The sequence below is a fragment of the Drosophila willistoni genome (assembly GCF_018902025.1).
Source record: "Drosophila willistoni isolate 14030-0811.24 chromosome XR unlocalized genomic scaffold, UCI_dwil_1.1 Seg144, whole genome shotgun sequence".
Taxonomy (NCBI): Eukaryota; Metazoa; Arthropoda; class Insecta; order Diptera; family Drosophilidae; genus Drosophila; species Drosophila willistoni.
Window position 1 is genome coordinate 9,561,205 of NW_025814057.1, and position 18,252 is coordinate 9,579,456.

The following is an 18,252-nucleotide window of genomic DNA, read 5'->3' on the forward strand; positions in this document are numbered from 1 at the left end:
GCGACGATGAAAATATTCTGCCTAAACAAAGTTGACTCTCCACCCACCCACCCACACCCCCACCAGCATCTCTTTCGCAATGAAGCGAGCAAGCGAGCGACCAACCGACCGACCTACCAAATAATAAACCCAAGATAAGGGACAGGGCCAAAAGAAAATCATTAGCGTGGGGTTGGTGGAGTTCTGGTGGTGGGCGGCGGCTCGGCTGATTGTCATCCAGCTGTAAAGTGAATATAAAAATGGCAACAAAAAAAAAAAAAACCAAAGCAAAAAGAAAGGAAAGAGAAAAATCACGTTTAGAAAATCGACCATGCCATAATTTTTGATACCCTTCCAAAGGAATGCAACTATTTTTGATTCAATTTTAAGCAAAGTTTAAAGTTCTCAATATTTTATGGTCCATTAAGTTCAATCAATGGGAAAATATATTCTGTTATGCAACATTTTTCCTCTTCAGCTGATGTACCCATTTCCAGGGTAAGGGTATTTAAAATGTAAAGAAGTAAAGGGGGTGGGGTTTAAATTTGACTGCTGAAAAATTTCAACATTTCGCTGTTATCTTCTATGGAGGGAGAGAAGTAAAAAGAGGAGGATGGAGGCAGCGTGATGACCTCATTAATTTTCAATCTGAGCACGATTACAAGACGCTGGCGCCACGCCCACCTCCCCAAACACACACCACACACACACAAACACACACACACACACACGTATATATACACACATATAAACGCACTCCTCCACTCCACTCTAATTTATGATGATAAATGAGTTTCAATCAAGCGGCAGAAGTGAAGTTGACTGCCACGGACGACGGCCAGTTCCGGTGGCCATTCTGACCAGACCAGACCTACTCCTCCTTTTCTGCCTAAACCCCCGCCCCCCATACTCTATCCCTCTATCCATTCCCCGTTCTATCAACAACCAACATCCTCCAGCAACATAGCCACAGCTCCTCAAATCCTCGAAAATTTTTATGTATAAATTGTATATAATTTGATTTGACGTCCAGTTTGATGGAGTGGGGCGACGAGGGGAGGGGTAAAATAGACCTTCATTTGAATATTTATGAATGATTTTTCTGCATTTTTCCATTTGAAAAATTCGAACGAAAAAATTAAATTTAATTAATTATTACTTTTTTTTTTGTTTTTTTGTTGTTGCTATTTATTTTTTTGGAATTTCTATATACCCTGTAGCAAAGTCCATAGAGTATATTGGGTTAATGGTAATTACAAGGATCAAAAGTTCTCGATGATCACATGGTCAGAACATTTCAAATATCCAAGAAACATGTCTTGATTTTGTATTTTTTTTCTGGACAATCAGCCGAAAAAAAAAATACCAAAAATTAGCATTTCAAATTAAACATTGATGAATAATTAAAAGCCACAGAAAACGTCAAGGGTATTCGGATATTCGGTACATGCCAAAATAAAGCTCAGTGATTTTGGTTTTTGTTTTGAATTTCTATCTAATTGAAAATACTGACGATTTTTAGTAATTTGCATTGATTAAGTGGAAGCAATTGCCATTTATTTAAATAATCTTGCCATATTTCAAATTGTCAATGTGCTAGGATGGCAAGGGAGATGAATACACATACATACATACATATAGTCCATAAGTCCAGTCCATTTACTTCACCTCGGCTTACCCACACCGTACCACAAAAAAAGGGTTAAACCCTTTTCAGCAGCAGCAGCAACAACAACAAGAAAACTGAAAATGAAAAGGAAAATGAAATGGCAATGCAGCAGCAGCAGCAGCAACCATTTGCAATCAATTGGAAAGGCAACACACGTATGTATATGCACACATACATACATACTTATAGTATGTATAGATAAAGTATACATATATATACATATATATGTGTATAAATATTTTGCTATATTGAAGGATTCACATAAGAAATATTTACTTATATATATGTATATACAAAGCATATAACCATATATCCGATAATTTATTACTGTTTCATTTTATGCTGGACGACAAGGGGACACGGACATACTGGGCAAAAATGGCAAAAGGACACAACACAACAGAACAGAACACAGTGCGGAGGTAAGGTAATTATTATCTTTGGCCAACGGTGCGCATACGTAATGAATGGCCCGGCTTTAACGGTTTAAGGTTATGTGACACTTTGAAAGCCCCGTTCTCTTTTCTTGTCTTCTTCTTCTACTTTACCCCCAATCCATTGTCACCCCCCCCCCCCCCATTCTCTCTCTTGCTTTTTTGCCACATTTTCACTTTATGCTATAATACATAAATTGTATATTTGGCATGTTCATTCATTCATTCATTCAACATCGAAAGGAAAAAAAATAAATCCAGTAACAGTGAGAAAAAGCAACATTGCTTATTACGAATATTGTAGACCCTTACAAGCATTTGTAGAATCCTTTCAGAATCACAGAAAGAATCTGAAGGAAGATATCAAATGATTCTATAAGTCATCTGATTCGCATTTATTTTAAAAATTAATCGGCCTGCATTCAGATAGATGCAAAAAAAACCATAAAAATCAATATATCCATCTCATCTGAAGAGTATTTGTCTAAAAAGGAATTCACTTTTCGATTTAACTCCTGAAAAAGGCCATAAAGAGTTTGTCCTCCATTCACCTTTTTGCTTTGCTTTGCTTTTTCTCTTTGGCTTTTGTTTGTTATCATTTATTTTCCAAGAATTTTTGATAAAACAACGAAAGCGGAATTAACAAAAACAAAAAAAAAAAAATTTGGGGGAGAGAAAACAAAAAATAAAAAGAAGCAAATCCCTTTTCAATTTCACTTTTCAACAACAGCAAAAACATAAAAAAAAAAAAACGAAAAACTGAAACGAGAAGGACCAAAATGAAGGCCATAAAACGCAGGCAAAGATTTTAGATAATGTGAAAGCATAGCAAATGGCTAGAGTATGAGTGCCTTGGGCTTGGGGACCCGACTGAGAATCAGAGATATCAAATTATGTAAATCCTTTTTAACATGGATAACTATAACAACAACAACAACAACAACAACTTATTCGCTTTTTGTTTTCAAATAAACGACAGAGATTCAATATAAGAAAATCTCCCGCCATCTGTGCCGGCTGAGCGATACCCTCTCTATTTTAAATATTGAAACGAACAAAATCAACAAATTCTCACCTAAAAAAAAGCTTTAAATAAATAAATAAAAATAACAAAAAAAAAGAATCTTGGCCCATGAGGGGATCGAACCCGCGACCTTCGCGTTATTAGCACGACGCTCTAACCAACTGAGCTAATGGGCCTTGTTGCTCATCGTTGACAAAAGCTCATTTCGAGCTTCCTGTAAAGGAAAAGTTTTTATAAAAAAAAATTTTTTTATATTTTTTTTTCCCGCATGAGGCATTCTATATTCCATACAAAATATAATTCTATTCCTTAACTTTATCCAAAAATCGAACAAGAATTAGTCTACCGATTTAAGACTTTTTCGCATATATAACATCTATCTTATCAAGCCAACTACATACATATGTATGTGTGTATGGATAGACCAAGTTTTATATTTCTTTTTATGATTAAGAGTTAATCGTTATAACTTAATTGATGAACATTTGCAGAATGTAAATAATGTATTTAAAGTAATTTTTAAATTAAGAATAATTTTTAACCCATTTTTTAAATGTTCTTTCATCTCTGTTTTAATTATCTTCTGAGCATAAAACCTTTTCATAAAAAGTTCCATCTAAAGCAGTTTTTAAAACCTTATATTAAAAAATATATATATTTTCGTAGGTTAATTTTATAATTTAACTTTAGTACTACTTTAGCCTCAAAAGCACTACAAAGAAAAAATATTTATAAAAGTTGTTAAATATGTATTCTCTCTTTCTTTCTAATTGTAAATTAATTTTCTGCTAAAGAACTGTCTTTATAATATAATCATCCGATTTAAATTATATTTGGAAGAATATAATTTATGATGATCATTTGTTTTTAGTTAGTCCCATAATTCTATAAGAAACAAAAAACTTTATTCAAAGAAAGTTATTTTTACCCGATCGTTCTTATGGCAGCTGTATGATATATCTATCGCCGATTCTAATAAAATCATTAAATAATACTAAATTCAAAAATTAATTTCAAATTCGAACAATCGTTCATATGGAAGCCATATGATATAGTGGTTCGATTTGGCTGAATTCGTACTAGCCTAATTTAAATTTGGTTTCAACGGTGTAGAAGATTTCGCTGATTCAAATGAATAAATTAACGGTTTGACGGACTGGAACAGAATGTCCGAATTTCGTATTTAATATATTTTTGTACAAATATTTAAACCAAAAATTTGAATTTATTTCCCAAAAAAGAATTAAGACACTGGAGAGACTAAGATATCGGCTATATGATCGTAACCGTATTTGGTGCACTTATGACTGGCCATGCGATTGCCAAAATCTAGAGATATCGAAACATCGCGTTCTCTTATATATCTGGCATAGATAAAAGATGCTGTTAGCGTGTCGCCAGCACCAAGGGGATCGACCATTTTTGATGGTTTGATGGTATATGCCGGAACTAATGTATAATTGCCATGTGGATCTACACAGGCGACACCCTCTTTGCGCCACATGAAGATAATGTAGGGACGCTTCAGATTTAAACCCCAACGCATACGCATCTTTTCGTCCATGATGGCGCAAGCATCCTTCGGCGTTAGCCAGCCATGTTGGTCTGCCAGCTGCTTGGAGAAGAACACATAGTCACAATAATCCACCAGCGGCCACATCTCTTCCAGGGCTCTATCAAAATCCATTGATATGATTATTCTCTCTCCCTTTGGGTTTTGTTCATTAAATTTCTCCACTTCACGCATCATAGAGAGTGTGACGTTCGCGTACAAGCACCGAAAGTGTATCCAACCATAATTATTGAGATCAATTTTTTGAAAATCCTCAAGTGATACATATGGATATGTTTTATTGCGACAATAGATTATATTTTGCGTCTTTGGCGATGTCGAGAGTATTACCGATGCGAAGGGCGGTTCTTTATCACAGCGTGGACAATGATCGATACAAATACCACGGGTTTGCATATCTTCGATAAGGATGCGAAATAGATTCGATGTACTTAGCATGCCAAAAAATTCACAATTTACACCAAAATTGCGTAGAACTGTGCATATATTGGATGAATTGCCGCCGCGTTGCCAAAAGCCTTTAGCACAGCGTAATTCTACCGTCTCTTTGGGAAATTTCTTAACAACCGTAACGTAATCCATGACGCATAAGCCCACACATAGAACTTTCTTCTTGCCAACAGCCCAGCTCACTTTACTGCCCGGATCACTCATCTTTATATCTCCCTCTGCCCGGCCTCTCTCACTCTCAGTCTCCTATATGGCAATTTAGATAATTTTAAAAACTTTTGAATTTTTATTTTATTTTTTGGAAACAAACATCATGTGAGTTGAAACGAAGAGGAGATACTGTTTACTGTGATACTGGCTTCCGGTTTGTCTCGGCATTTATGTAAATTACAAATTATTTCACTGGGAATTGTTTTTGGCAAACCCAGTGAAAATTGTGAAAATGTGAAAATGTTTGGCAGCGGCCGCGGTGGCGGCGGTGGCGTCGGCAATTGAGAGAAAAGCATTTTCGGATCTGTGTGTGTATGAGAGAGCAGACTTTCTGTATATTTTTGTTGCTCTTTCTTTGTATTTTAACAACACACATTGGCTGTTAAGCAGATATAAAAGATAGTTATTGTTATTATTATTTTCATGCAGAGGAAGTGGAACTATTTGAATTTGAAATGATATGAAACTGCACTAACAGCAACTGGAGGAATGGAAAGCATTCACGCCATACAGTGGAACATCGTTATGAATGAAAATGATTGTATCGATTGTACTTATATTGCCAACCCATTATTAAGAATTATATTGCTAATAATAATGCTGGCGTTCAGGGTCCAGTTAGCCATTCAATGCAAATCTCTTGGTCTTTTATGGTAACCATCTTGTGCCTAGAGTCATGCGATTTCAAAACTGTTTGGTTAAGTTGCTTGGTATATAAAAATCAAATAAGTACTTCTTTTTTTTTATTGTTTTAGTATTATTTATTTAATGTTCAATAGTTTCTTTACTGAGAGAAAACGATTTGATTTGCATTGTTACCTTTCATTGCAAGAAGTTCATTATAATTTATATTAGGCTGAATCTTTTTAGAATTTAAATAGATTTGCTAATAAAAGAGTTTTTGGTGACCCCGACGTTTTTTATAGATTGAGTGTAGCCGTTAGTTTAAAAGGAAATAAAAACTTTGTATTGACAAAATTTAAAAGTGATTTTTTAAAGAAATTTAATTTGGTGACCCCGATGTTTAGGCAACAAATGGAAAAATTTCTAAGAAATGTCATTATTTAACGAGATGCAAGTGTGTAACGAACATTTTCATATGTTCAGTTTATTATTACTGGCACAAGTTCCAATAGATTCTCCAACCAATTTCCGAGTCACTTTAATATATTCCTGCTTCGGCTTCATGCCCGCAGCCATGCCATGGCACGCATAGATTATGCAGTTGGCTTCAGTTTATGATTGGCAAATCCAATATATGTCGCGAGGATGTTTTTTTTTGTGCCTTTGCTCTTTCTTTTTGGCATGATGCAGGCAGACGACGCACTCTGGCTGCAATTTCGACAACTGTCGACGCTTGCACGCAGATTTCGCTTGGCTAATATTCACACACACTCTCATGCACACACACACACACACACACAAACATACAAAAGGGAGACAGAACATGATGGCAATGGCGATGGCAGTGCAAAACCGTTTCCGGCTGATGGCGCAGCGAAAGGGCAAACCACAGTGAAAGAGAGAAACCCAAAAAAAAAAAGAAAAAAAAAGAAAAAGGGAAGAAAAGTTGCTGTCGCAGCAGTGCGCTAGGCAAAATAAGCCAAAAATATGCGCCAATAAAAAAACACACATACACTCTCCTTCACACACACACGCACATACTTACATATATGGTATATATTCGCCACAGCTGGAAAAACAACAATCAAACCACAGTGGTAACATATTTTGTTAATTTAACAAAAGAGAACAATAATAGTAGTGAATAGAGCAACTGACACAGAAGACTTTTGATAAGATTAATAAATACCTCAATAAATAAACCTTTTATATCGGTTTTCCATTCATTACTGTTCGTTTTCTTTAAGAAGTTTTGAAGTTTCTTCTTACAACTGCTTCTTAATCCGAAATATGGTCGATCCGTTGAGTCGATCTCCAGCCACTGCAAAATAAATAAAAATCTAAAGAAATTACAATTTCAGCAATATTTCCTAGAAAATAAGATTTGGTGACCCCGACGTTTTATATGGATACAGTGCAAACAATAAGTTAAAGGACCAACATGTACGAATTTCGTGTTCCTTTTCCTTATTTTCTTTTTAAGGAGCCTTTAAGCCTTAATTTTAAAACAATAGCGATAACAATTCAATTCAAAAAGATAATAAAACCGTTCCGAATTTGAATACAGAAGTCTAAAATAAGGAAATTAAAACTTCTGGATGAGATTTTTACGTTGTGTAGGCCAAAGTTTAACCACATTTTGACCACTGTCTGTATGACCATTTGCAGTTGAATTGCTTTTGACATTGGCCGCCGCTGCCGTCGCCATTTTGCATTACTTTGCATAACCCAAGCGGCATATGAAGTGCCAGAGGAGAAGATATTGGGGGTATAACCATTGGGCTCCAACAAAATGAAGTTTGGAGGGAGTGGGGGGGGGGCGACAGGGTCTGCCGCTGTGCCTCTATTTCACCAGCACATTATGTGAGACACACACACACATGAGTGAAAGAGTAAGATGATAGGCAAACCAATGTTTTTTAAAGTCCAAGTCCAATAATTTTTGAGGACTCCCTTTTGATCAAAACGAAAAAAATAAGAACCAAAACCAAACAAAATGGAAGGAAAAGATCTTATTTTTCGTTTGGGCATGTTTTTCCGATTATTACGCTCATTACATAGAAAAACAGTTAACTTGTGGGCACATTTGTGTGTAAGTGTGTGTGTGTGTGCCCGAGATTTGTTATTATTTTTGTGCTTCGTTGCTTTTTCAAACTCCAATAACACACTCGTACATATGTGTGTCTGTGTGTTTGTGTGTGTGTGTGGGCTGGGACCCTTTCGTTAAGTCTCCTTGCTCCTTTAGCTATCCACTTGTTCAATTCAAGCGAAAATCCTTTCAAGTCAGCATGAGTAAAACTCTCGCGCGAAATTCATTTGTTAAACCTCGACAACAGGAGAGAAAAAAGGCCAAAAAAAAAAAGCAAAAAAGGACGCGCACTTGCCTAATCCACTGCAAGGACCTGACAGCGTTTGCTCTTGCTGTTTCTGTTTCCCTTAAGAAATGATTGATGAAGGTATTGGCGAAAAAGTTGCCCCGCCTCTCTAACTCAACCCTCCCACCAATGGCCCCTGCATCGCCACCTTTCCACTTGCCAGCATCTTTTAAAAGAAACAAAAAAAAAAAAAGAGATGAAGGAAAAACAAAAACCGTAAAGAGACGACGAAAGCGAAAACGAAAAAAAAAGCAAACCATTTAAATGCATTAAAGGAAAATTCTTCATGCTTTAAATTGATGCTCGATGCCAACAACAAAATCAATCAAATTCTGAAGAGGGGATTGCCAACATCATTCTTAACCTTATCCACCATCCGTCCAACCCCCACCACCCCCTCTCCACATTCACATCTCGACTGAAAGCCAGTTAAATCATTATTATCAAAAGAAAAGTTAGCAAAACAAAAACAAAAACGAACGAACAAACGACTGAAGAATATCCGTATAGTCTACTCTACTCTACTTTAGTCATTTCAAGTCAAATCGAATGACAAAAGATACCAAGTTTAATGTTTGTTGCTAGAGAATTTTTATGATTCCCCGAGGTTTTAATGACCATCATAAACATTTGTGTCTACATTGACCTGTTGGTTCTTGACATTTTACCTGATGATGCCTTCTACTAGTTGGCTTATTTAGTGTTTTTATGGTCTAGTTACAAACACACCGTCTCTTTCTCTCTCTCTCTCTCTGTGTCGTCCTTTCGTCTTTTTGATAGTATTAACATATAATTTATGTATGAACACGAACACTAACTAACTAACTAAACACACTTACAAAACTGTTGCCAAGTCTAATGCAATCGTAATAGTTGAGAGAGTAGAGGAGAAGGAGAGTGGGTCACGGTTGGGGTAAGTAATAAAGCAATAGACACACACACACACACACACATACAACTATGACAGGATGGTAGGGAAATGAAGGGGATGCTATAAATTGATATACAAAAAAAAAAAAAAATTAACAAAAAATATATATAAATAAACGTAAAGGGAAAATGGAAAAATACCTTAAATATAAAACTGTCAGTAACATAAACTGATAATAGAAATCTACAACAACCAACCTATATAGAATATACACATACATACATATGTACATACATAGGTACATTTATTTCTATATATAAATATATATATATATAGATACGTAAAATATTTTGCGTACATTTAATTTTACGATATGCAAAATAATCATAAAACGAAATAAGCGCAACAGCAACAACAGCGACATCAAATATTGTAATAAAAGCACGAGTACCCCCAACAAGCAGCAACAGCAACAACAGCAACAAAATGTATATCAACTTCCGCTTCCGCTGACTGTTCCTGGCTCCTTCAAAAATGGCCAACAACGACAACGAAAGCAAAAACCCCCCCAAACAGTGGGCTAGCCCCTCCTCCAAGACGAAAGAAAAAAAAAATTAAAATTTCAATTTTCATTTTTTTATATATGATGAACCATTGTCCATGCACTCATTTGAAAGCACTTTCTATTGAGCCAAAATAAAGATTCTTGGAATATTTTCCAAAACCAAAAAAAAGTAATCATTATCCGCAAGGAATGAATGCGAATCAAAATATCGTTTCGTTTTCGTTTCACTAAGAATTTCGGTGTTGGAAATCAGAACTATTCAAACAGTAAAGTTTTTAGTTTTAGTTCTTGTTTTAAAAACTGGATACTGGATGTCTGGAATTTGAGGCTTTCCTCCTGAATTTTCTTAAATAAAATAACCAATAGAAATGCTGATGCACTTTCAGACATCTTTATCGACTCTTTATAGAAAATTATTTTGACAATTTTGGCTGTATTTTTTATCATTACAAAACAGTTTTAAAATAAGTAGATAAATTAAGACAATAATTGGTTCTATCCAAAGATATTTAATAAATTCATTTTGAATGTAATATTTTCTAACGATTCCATTGCTATAGAAAGGATATTTTGTTATAAAAAGATATGGACATACGAGCACATCTTTAGCAAGTTGTTTAATTATTGGTTTCCATTTATAAAGATAAAACATTTTGTTAAGAAAATTATTAACAATTAAAGGCTCTTCAGTGAACTATTTCATTATTAGATTCCATTCCTAAAGATTCAAAACGAGGTTGGTAAGTAATGAAAATGTAATGCATAAAGAATCCCAAAAGATCGATTATATATTCAATGAAACCATTTACTTAAAAATTGTGTAGAATTTTCTAAAAATCAAAATTCTTCAAAGTTAAATTAAGTAAAATTTAAAAAAACAAAAATTTAAATCTTTATTTCAGTTTAAAAATTCACATTTTAGTTGGAATATCAAGGATTATAGGATTATAGTCCGTTGTGTGTATTTTGTTTGTTATCTTTTGCCATTTTTCTAAGGACTTAACCACTGTATATGATGGTTGGGTGTCTGCTTATGTTGCCAGTGACCATGCTGGTATTTTTATATACCCGTTAAAATTCAGCGCATACACATACACGCCATGTCCTGCCACGCCTACCCGTTGAAGTACACACACAAACACACACAGACACACAGGGGGAAAAATACACAGAGTCATAATCATAAACAAGTGACGGCGACCGCGACCGCGACATTTTATAGCTAGACCTGAGCGGGTGTACATGTTGTGTGGTTTAGATCTGAGACTACACTGAGAGAAAATGGCTCATACTTACAACTGTCTGAGAAAAGAAAAGTATCCCGTTCTCCTAATCATAAGTCCTCACCTAGACTTAATCTCTGACTTTCTACATTTTTGGCTAAAACATATACTTCATATAGGTGGATTTTCTTACAGTGTAGCATAGGCATAGGTGATTTGCATGCCAGTACACAGTATGGCAGATTTTCCGTTTTTAAGCTCAATAATTCTTTGGTCCCTAGTGCTGGATATATATTTGATTTGAGAGTTCTATGCTCAAGGCGGGGAACCTTTCAAGGGTGCATTTCTCTTCTCTTTTTTTTGGCGAGTGTACTTTTAGCATAAATTAAAACGACCGTTAAGCATAAGCTCGCCCAATTACCAAAGTATACTTAGCCATTATATTAAGGGATTTTATTATAGTGTTGACTGTTTGTGTAGCCGTCCACGTTCCATCTAGTTGCATTCTATGTGGAAAAAAATGTGTATGTGTTTGTGTGTGTGTGTGTGTGTGTGTGTGGCACCGCCCCAACCAAAATATACTGAACACATGCATGCCTGCATGTACTTTTATCGGCCCTTTGTCATTTGTCATGTTAATTTAATGATTTTCGCTTTTTTTTCTGCTTTGCCTTCATGTCATTTTTTTTTTCTGTTGTTCTTTCTCTATCCCTATCCCTATTGGTCTCTCTCTCTCACTCTTTTCCTCTCATCCATGTTTACCTCGTTTCGGTTTTTATGCCTTAATGACAATGGCCCGCGGGCACTTTCAGTGTTTAGCTTCATGTGTGTGTTTGTGTGTGTGTGTGTGATGGCGGCGGCTTCTCCCATAAGTATGCTATATAAATTATGTCTGTATGTCTCCCCGTGTATGTGTGTGTGTGTGTGTGTTCAGAGTTGTCAACTTGCTTGACATTTCGTTCATTCGCTTCGCCTCCTCAGCTGGAGCTGTAAAAACTTAATGGGATCCGGACGCCCATCACATTGCCGCATTGGGCGTAGCAGGACAAAAATTTGAGTTATGCGTGAGGCGCTCAATTTGTAGCCGCCTTCACGCCTCCCTATCTCTCTTTTCCCTTCCCTTTCCGCTACCCGCTGTCGTCCTGTCGTCCTCGTCTCCTTGTCGGTAGCTAAAAATGTTTAGATTGTCTCGTTTGATTAGTCTATTTGGGTTCTTGTTTTTCCTTCATTCATTCATATTTCTTGTTTTTTTTTTCCTTTTTTTTTTTGTGCGTCCCTAGTTTATGTTTGCATGTCAGTGGCTTAGCAGACAGGTGGAGTATCGTTGGTAGGGTGTTGGTAGTTTGATGGAAATTTTCCATAACTAGAGTCTATGATTTCTTAATTCAAACATTGTCAAGATTTACGATTTCTTTGAAATGGTTCGATTAGGCGCATTGGCTTGGGGTAAACTAGCTAGTTAATCAAAACAAAAACAAGAAAAATAAGGTGTGCAACATATGGAAATTTATTGATTTTTTTATACAAAATTGTTTCTTGTTTGTGTTTGCAATACCAGGGCAGGTGAGGGCCTCCCATCCAACTTCAAGTGTATGTATATTCTTGTTCAGCATGTGAGTATATGCTCATGTTTATCCACCATGTCCTTCCACCTTTCCGTTCTTAGTTCTTCGTTTGAGATGTACATTCCAGATGTATTGTAAAGTCGAGTCCTTGGAGTTTTTCAATCTGATATTATGTGTTATAGCCACAGCCAAAGGAACAGTCTGTAAAAAAATCAAGCGGACCCACATGCTTCAATGAAAACCTTGCTATCAGTTGGTTTGCCATAAGATTTCAATTTCTGGATAACTTCCATGCCATCGATGATTTTACCAGATATTTTGCCAAACCTGCCACGTTGGATTGACTGCTTTTGACCATCGAGCTGGAAGTGATAGCTCATGAGATATTTTCTCTTCTGCATCTTCGGTGATTCAGTCAGTCTGCCATCTATGACTACTCTTCCTAGCTTCTCCTTACGAGTGGATAAGTCGTAGAAGAAGCGAACTTGTGCCATATTTTCTGTTCGATTTGTTGAGAGAGACAGATCTTTATTGTTGAAAATCTTGGCCAGAATGAGAGAAATCTGAGATTAAGAATCTAACAATTCAAGAGCTCTCTGACATAAAATGTCAAGGCCTGCTTTAAATGATTGGGGATTTTGGCAATCAAATTTCTTACTTTCAAGTCAAAGTTGGCCATGAAAAACATTTTATAAGTGTATTTCATAACAACAACAACAACAATAACAACAACAGCAATAGACCAAATAAATTTCCTGTTTTGTTCTCAATATGTCTAGTTTGGCTTATGGTAGATATTATGTCCTAATTAGCAGCCCCAATGGCAAACTTAAGCTCTTTCGCAGTTTTTACAATCCCATTAGCCAGGATATTCTCGATGCTGGTAAGTAAAAAAATTCTAAATTCTAATTTTTTCCTCTTTTTCTTAACAATTATGTATATTATAGCTTCTGAAATTGGCATCCATGGCAAATATTTATTAAATGCCGAAAATAATGCAGTAATCGGTGATACATATGCCCTACGCTATGTCCTCGATAAAAAACAAATGCTTATAGTAACCGATTCATTAGACGACATAGTGAAGACGGCGCCAGAACATATCACCCTTAAAAGGGCAACTAAGGGTGAATCGACAACGGATGAGGATTTGTTTGAGAAAACTGTTGATATACAAATTGAATTGTCGGACAAATTGACAGAATTGCGTTCACAATTTAGTTCTGTTTTGGGCTCGTTTACCAATTTTCTACAGGATTTTGCCAAAACCCAGACTGGACAGGAAGACGAGATTATATAATTTATTTTAGAAATGTATAAATCACTTACAAAATAGAATTAACAAAATAGAAATAGCATTTTTTAGCTTCTTTTATTATCCTAACTATGTATGTATTAAAAAATCGATGGGGTTACTTGCAAGAAATGTTTCTGAACAACCAAAGATTGACCTTTAGTATATAAACCAACGATGGAAGTGCTTCAAAAATATATATTTTTCAAATTTTTTATGTGAAATGAACCTCTATAAGTATAAGATTTCGTTTATTGTTCATCTTGACTTCGAACTACGGTAATTTTACCATATCGTATGATTGATGAACTGCCGGAATCTCGGGCTGGTTTTCTAAAACGATTTAATTGCATTTCGGATGGTTCAGATGTTGGTAATGGCTCTTCCTTAACACTAACACGTGATGGAGCATCTCGTATTACAAGTAATAGATTATCAGGCTTTTTAATGACACGATTCAAATATTTGATACAAATACGCTGTTCATTTGTTAGACCATCCTCATCTGGGTCATCCGATTGGCTACCAGTATCGATAACGGCAATTTCTTTTTTGGGACACACTTTGAAATTGGCAATATGTTCGTACCCGAAACTGGTAATTTTGTGACTAGCAACCATATTGGAGAAATCGACAGCATCACGTAGACTACGTTTACGCACATAAATTGAATAGATGAAGGCAGCATTGAAACAATCTCCCACACCGAAAGAATCTACAAATTTCTTTGGCTTATACGCAGGCAACTCAGAATAATTGCCATCGGTATCTATGCAACCAGCACCAAGACTATTCCAGGGGCATATAAAACATGGACGATTCACATGAATGTAACGTGGTATGGGTAAAATTTCATCTAATTTGAAACAGGTCTCCTCTGGAGATTTGCAACCTATTTCATTGGCCAATTGATTGGAGAATATAACATAATTGCACATATCGAATAAATCTATATTTTTTTCATATTCCTTATCGACCATTAAAGAGATTATTATACGATCTTTCAAATCACGTCCACTATTGTATTCCAGGACAGTGCGTATCATTCTCATTGTCTGCTTAGTATCATAAGCCTCGAAATGTATCCATCCAAAACGTCTGAGATCGATTTGTTTGAAATGTTCCGGCCTAATATATGGAAAACCCTTGTCACAGGTAATTATCGAACGTGTGCTCGAATCGGATGTTAGTATAATAGTCGAGAAGGCTGGATCTGCATCCGTTTTGGGACAATTATCAATGCCAATGCCTCGTTTCTGAAGATCCTCTTGCATTAAGTGGAATGCACTTGATCGGCTTAGCATGCCAAAGAAGTTGACCGGGGCACCCAATAACCGAAGGACTGTACATATATTTGAGGCATGACCACCGCGTTGCCAGCTCGTTTTAATGCAACGTTCACGTTCATCCTCTTCAGGAAATTTCTGTATTACTGTCACAAAGTCAATCATTGTACAGCCCACACACAGTACGGGCTTCATAATGCTTAACGCACTCGTATGGGCCATGAGGAATGAATTTGAAATACAAATTTTGAATTTTTAAATATTTGTATTATTTTTGAACAAAAAGTTAATGTGTAAATGACAGGCAAATCAAAAAAAATACTTGCAATTCCACGTATTTACGCATACAAAACAATGCAATGCGTACGATATTCTATCTAAATTGTTTAAGTAATAGGCAAGAAAATGTATAATAAATAAAATACCAAAAAATATTTCAACGCATTAAAACAAATAAAAAAAAATAAAAAAAATTTACTTCTTTTCGACCGTGACAGGACTCGAACCTGCAATCTTCGGATCCGAAGTCCGACGCCTTATCCATTAGGCCACACGGTCACTTGAATGCTTCGGTTTCCAACGCCTATTTGACTCACAAGGTCGTTTTAGAACACTGTTCTGAATGTTTTGTAAGAATTATATAAATTACTTCAATTTATAAAACTAAAATACATACTTATTAATTCAGTGGGCATTTTAAAGCCGATTTGAAAAATATTTTTCAATTATGGTAAAGTATTTTGTCATTACATTTTCAATGTTTTTTTGTTGTTTTATACAAAGAGATGAATTTAGAATATAATACTTGTTCCAAACTACATTTGTTAGTCTTGAATATTTCATAGTTTTTTCTTTGCCACAATCTCTTGCAAAATATAAGAACTTATGTATCAAATATATGTATATGTGTCTTACTTTCTCAGAAATTAATTTATTGTTATATACATTTCTTTTTTCAATTTAATTAATTTGTTTAACAATAACAAAAATTATAGACTCATTTAAATTGTTTAATAAAAAAAAAGGAATTAGCAAAAAATTTAATCTTGGCCCATGAGGGGATCGAACCCGCGACCTTCGCGTTATTAGCACGACGCTCTAACCAACTGAGCTAATGGGCCATGTGCTTGCCGACGAAAAAAGCTCTTCATATACTCTGCCACCTACAATTAGGTGAAGCATATTGTGAATTCATTTTATTTTGAATATATTTTACATGTGTTCATATGAAAATTATATATAAAATAAAAAAAAAACCCATATTATGGTTTCTTAGCTAAGGAGAAAAAAGGGAGAGACAAATACAAAAATACTTTGTTAATTTATTAACCAAAGAGAGAAACAAAGAGAGGAAGAGTAAGACATACACTATTTGCTAAGAAAGAGATGGTGCATCTTTATATATGTAAATTGTCTTATGTAAGAATTTAATGTTTTACTCAAAATGTGTGAAGTCCAGCATTAAGCAACGTTTTTGCCCTTCCATAGGGTTAAATGCTTTCATTTTGCTCCCTTAGTTGAAATAGCTCATCTGACAGCTGAGACGACATGGCCCATTAGCTCAGTTGGTTAGAGCGTCGTGCTAATAACGCGAAGGTCGCGGGTTCGATCCCCTCATGGGCCAAATTGATTTTTTTTTATTTTTATGAATTTAATTTTTTTTTTATTCTAATTTTGAATTTAAAAAAACATTTTTTATTGTGGGAATTTGTTTACTAAAAATAGAAAAAGAATTTATGTTTTTTTTTAATTTGTCGTTTAATAAATTTAATTTTTTTTTAAATAAATGAAATGTATGTGCGATCTATTTCACATTAATGTAAGAGGTAAAATATTAGAACTCAATACTAAATAGGTTACGAAAAACAAAAAATTAGTTTTATTTTTGAGTTAAGAAAAATTGTTTTTTATTATAATAATTATTTCACTTTTAACTTTTTCCAAGTAGAGTTTAAAATATAATTATTTATATTCATATTCATAAATGTTTATATTTTCAGGTCTTTCTATTCTATTTCTAATGGAAGAACAATTTACTTCACATCGTTCTATGGAAGTTTAAAACTTTAAATACAATAGTTTTGAAATTATTTATGCAAAACTAATGTACATTAAGCTAGGATACTTAACATCAGGTATGTAAGTTCTAGGTACAAAATAAAAACGTTTAAACACACTTGCCAAGTGGCATAAAGAGATGATTTTAGTTTAAAACAAATTAAGTATAATCTGCATTTAGAATTTAGTTGAAGGCTTAGAATGTATGATCGTCTTGATGTTTGGGATATTTACTTGCTATGAAAAGATTTATCGATTTGTTTAACAAGACAAGAGACAATATGCTAAAGTTAAAGTTGGCTTCACATTGAAATTGCCATCAACATCATCATTATTGTCATTGTCGTCGTTGTCATCATTATCATCATCATTGCTCATGGCGCTGCTGTTTCTGCTGTTGCTGTTGCTGCTGCTGCTGCTTGATATCGCGCTATGAAAATATATAGGAAAATTGTCACTTATATTCCTGGTAATTGTTGCTGCTTCCTTTGCACCAACAACCAACTGGTTCAGTTGTTGTTATTGCTGTTGTTGCTGCTTTCTTGTCCTGAATGATAAATGACCAAAAAATATATATATTCTCGTTTTGTCTGTCCGCCAGTCAGTCAGTCCGGTCGTCTGTCTTTGCCTGTTGGTTCGTTGGTTGTCCAAATGCTATGCATAACATTTGTACAATGCCATAGAAATTGTTGTTTATTCTCGCACTATATACAGACAGATATACCTACATACATACATACATATTTATGTAACATTTATCTTTGGTTCTGGTCTTGGTCCTGATGCTTGGCTACATTTTGGCCTGACTGTGGAATTAATCATGTGGCAATTATGCTTGTTGGTGCGACACACACACACACAACGCCTTCGGGGGTGGGTGGCAATCAGGAGCGGATTTGTCCCCTGCCACCCAATAAAAAATAAAGAAAGATAAAGCAAAGCTTGTAGTACAAAATGTTATTATTCGTACATTTTCTTTTCAAGACTTAACAGGTATTTGAATTTTATTTCATGAATGAAAATCCTGTAGTCCAAATTGTCTTATCTCTTTA

At 35.0% G+C, this 18,252-nt stretch overlaps 2 protein-coding genes and 4 non-coding genes across 6 annotated transcripts; 2 read left to right on the forward strand and 4 right to left on the reverse strand.

Annotated features, from left to right (window-relative positions):
* Nucleotides 1–3,208: 3,208 nt before the first annotated feature.
* Trnai-aau lies at nucleotides 3,209–3,282 on the reverse strand. The gene has a single exon. It is a non-coding gene; the product is annotated as a tRNA-Ile (tRNA).
* Nucleotides 3,283–4,349: 1,067 nt separating this feature from the next.
* On the reverse strand, nucleotides 4,350–4,793 carry LOC6638592 (ketohexokinase). Its single transcript, XM_002061719.3, has one exon. It carries the CDS (start codon nucleotides 4,791–4,793, stop codon nucleotides 4,350–4,352), a length of 444 nt encoding a protein of 147 aa, XP_002061755.2.
* An 8,458-nt stretch (nucleotides 4,794–13,251) lies between these two features.
* LOC111519484 lies at nucleotides 13,252–13,920 on the forward strand. Its single transcript, XM_023180630.2, has 2 exons — nucleotides 13,252–13,445; nucleotides 13,510–13,920. The coding sequence occupies exons 1-2, from the start codon at nucleotides 13,334–13,336 to the stop codon at nucleotides 13,860–13,862; spliced, it is 465 nt and encodes a 154-aa protein (XP_023036398.1). The 5' UTR covers nucleotides 13,252–13,333; the 3' UTR covers nucleotides 13,863–13,920.
* Nucleotides 13,921–15,627: 1,707 nt separating this feature from the next.
* On the reverse strand, nucleotides 15,628–15,700 carry Trnar-ucg. The gene has a single exon. It is a non-coding gene; the product is annotated as a tRNA-Arg (tRNA).
* A 489-nt stretch (nucleotides 15,701–16,189) lies between these two features.
* On the reverse strand, nucleotides 16,190–16,263 carry Trnai-aau. Its single transcript has one exon. It is a non-coding gene; the product is annotated as a tRNA-Ile (tRNA).
* Nucleotides 16,264–16,692: 429 nt separating this feature from the next.
* Trnai-aau lies at nucleotides 16,693–16,766 on the forward strand. The gene has a single exon. It is a non-coding gene; the product is annotated as a tRNA-Ile (tRNA).
* The last annotated feature ends 1,486 nt before the right edge of the window (nucleotides 16,767–18,252 follow it).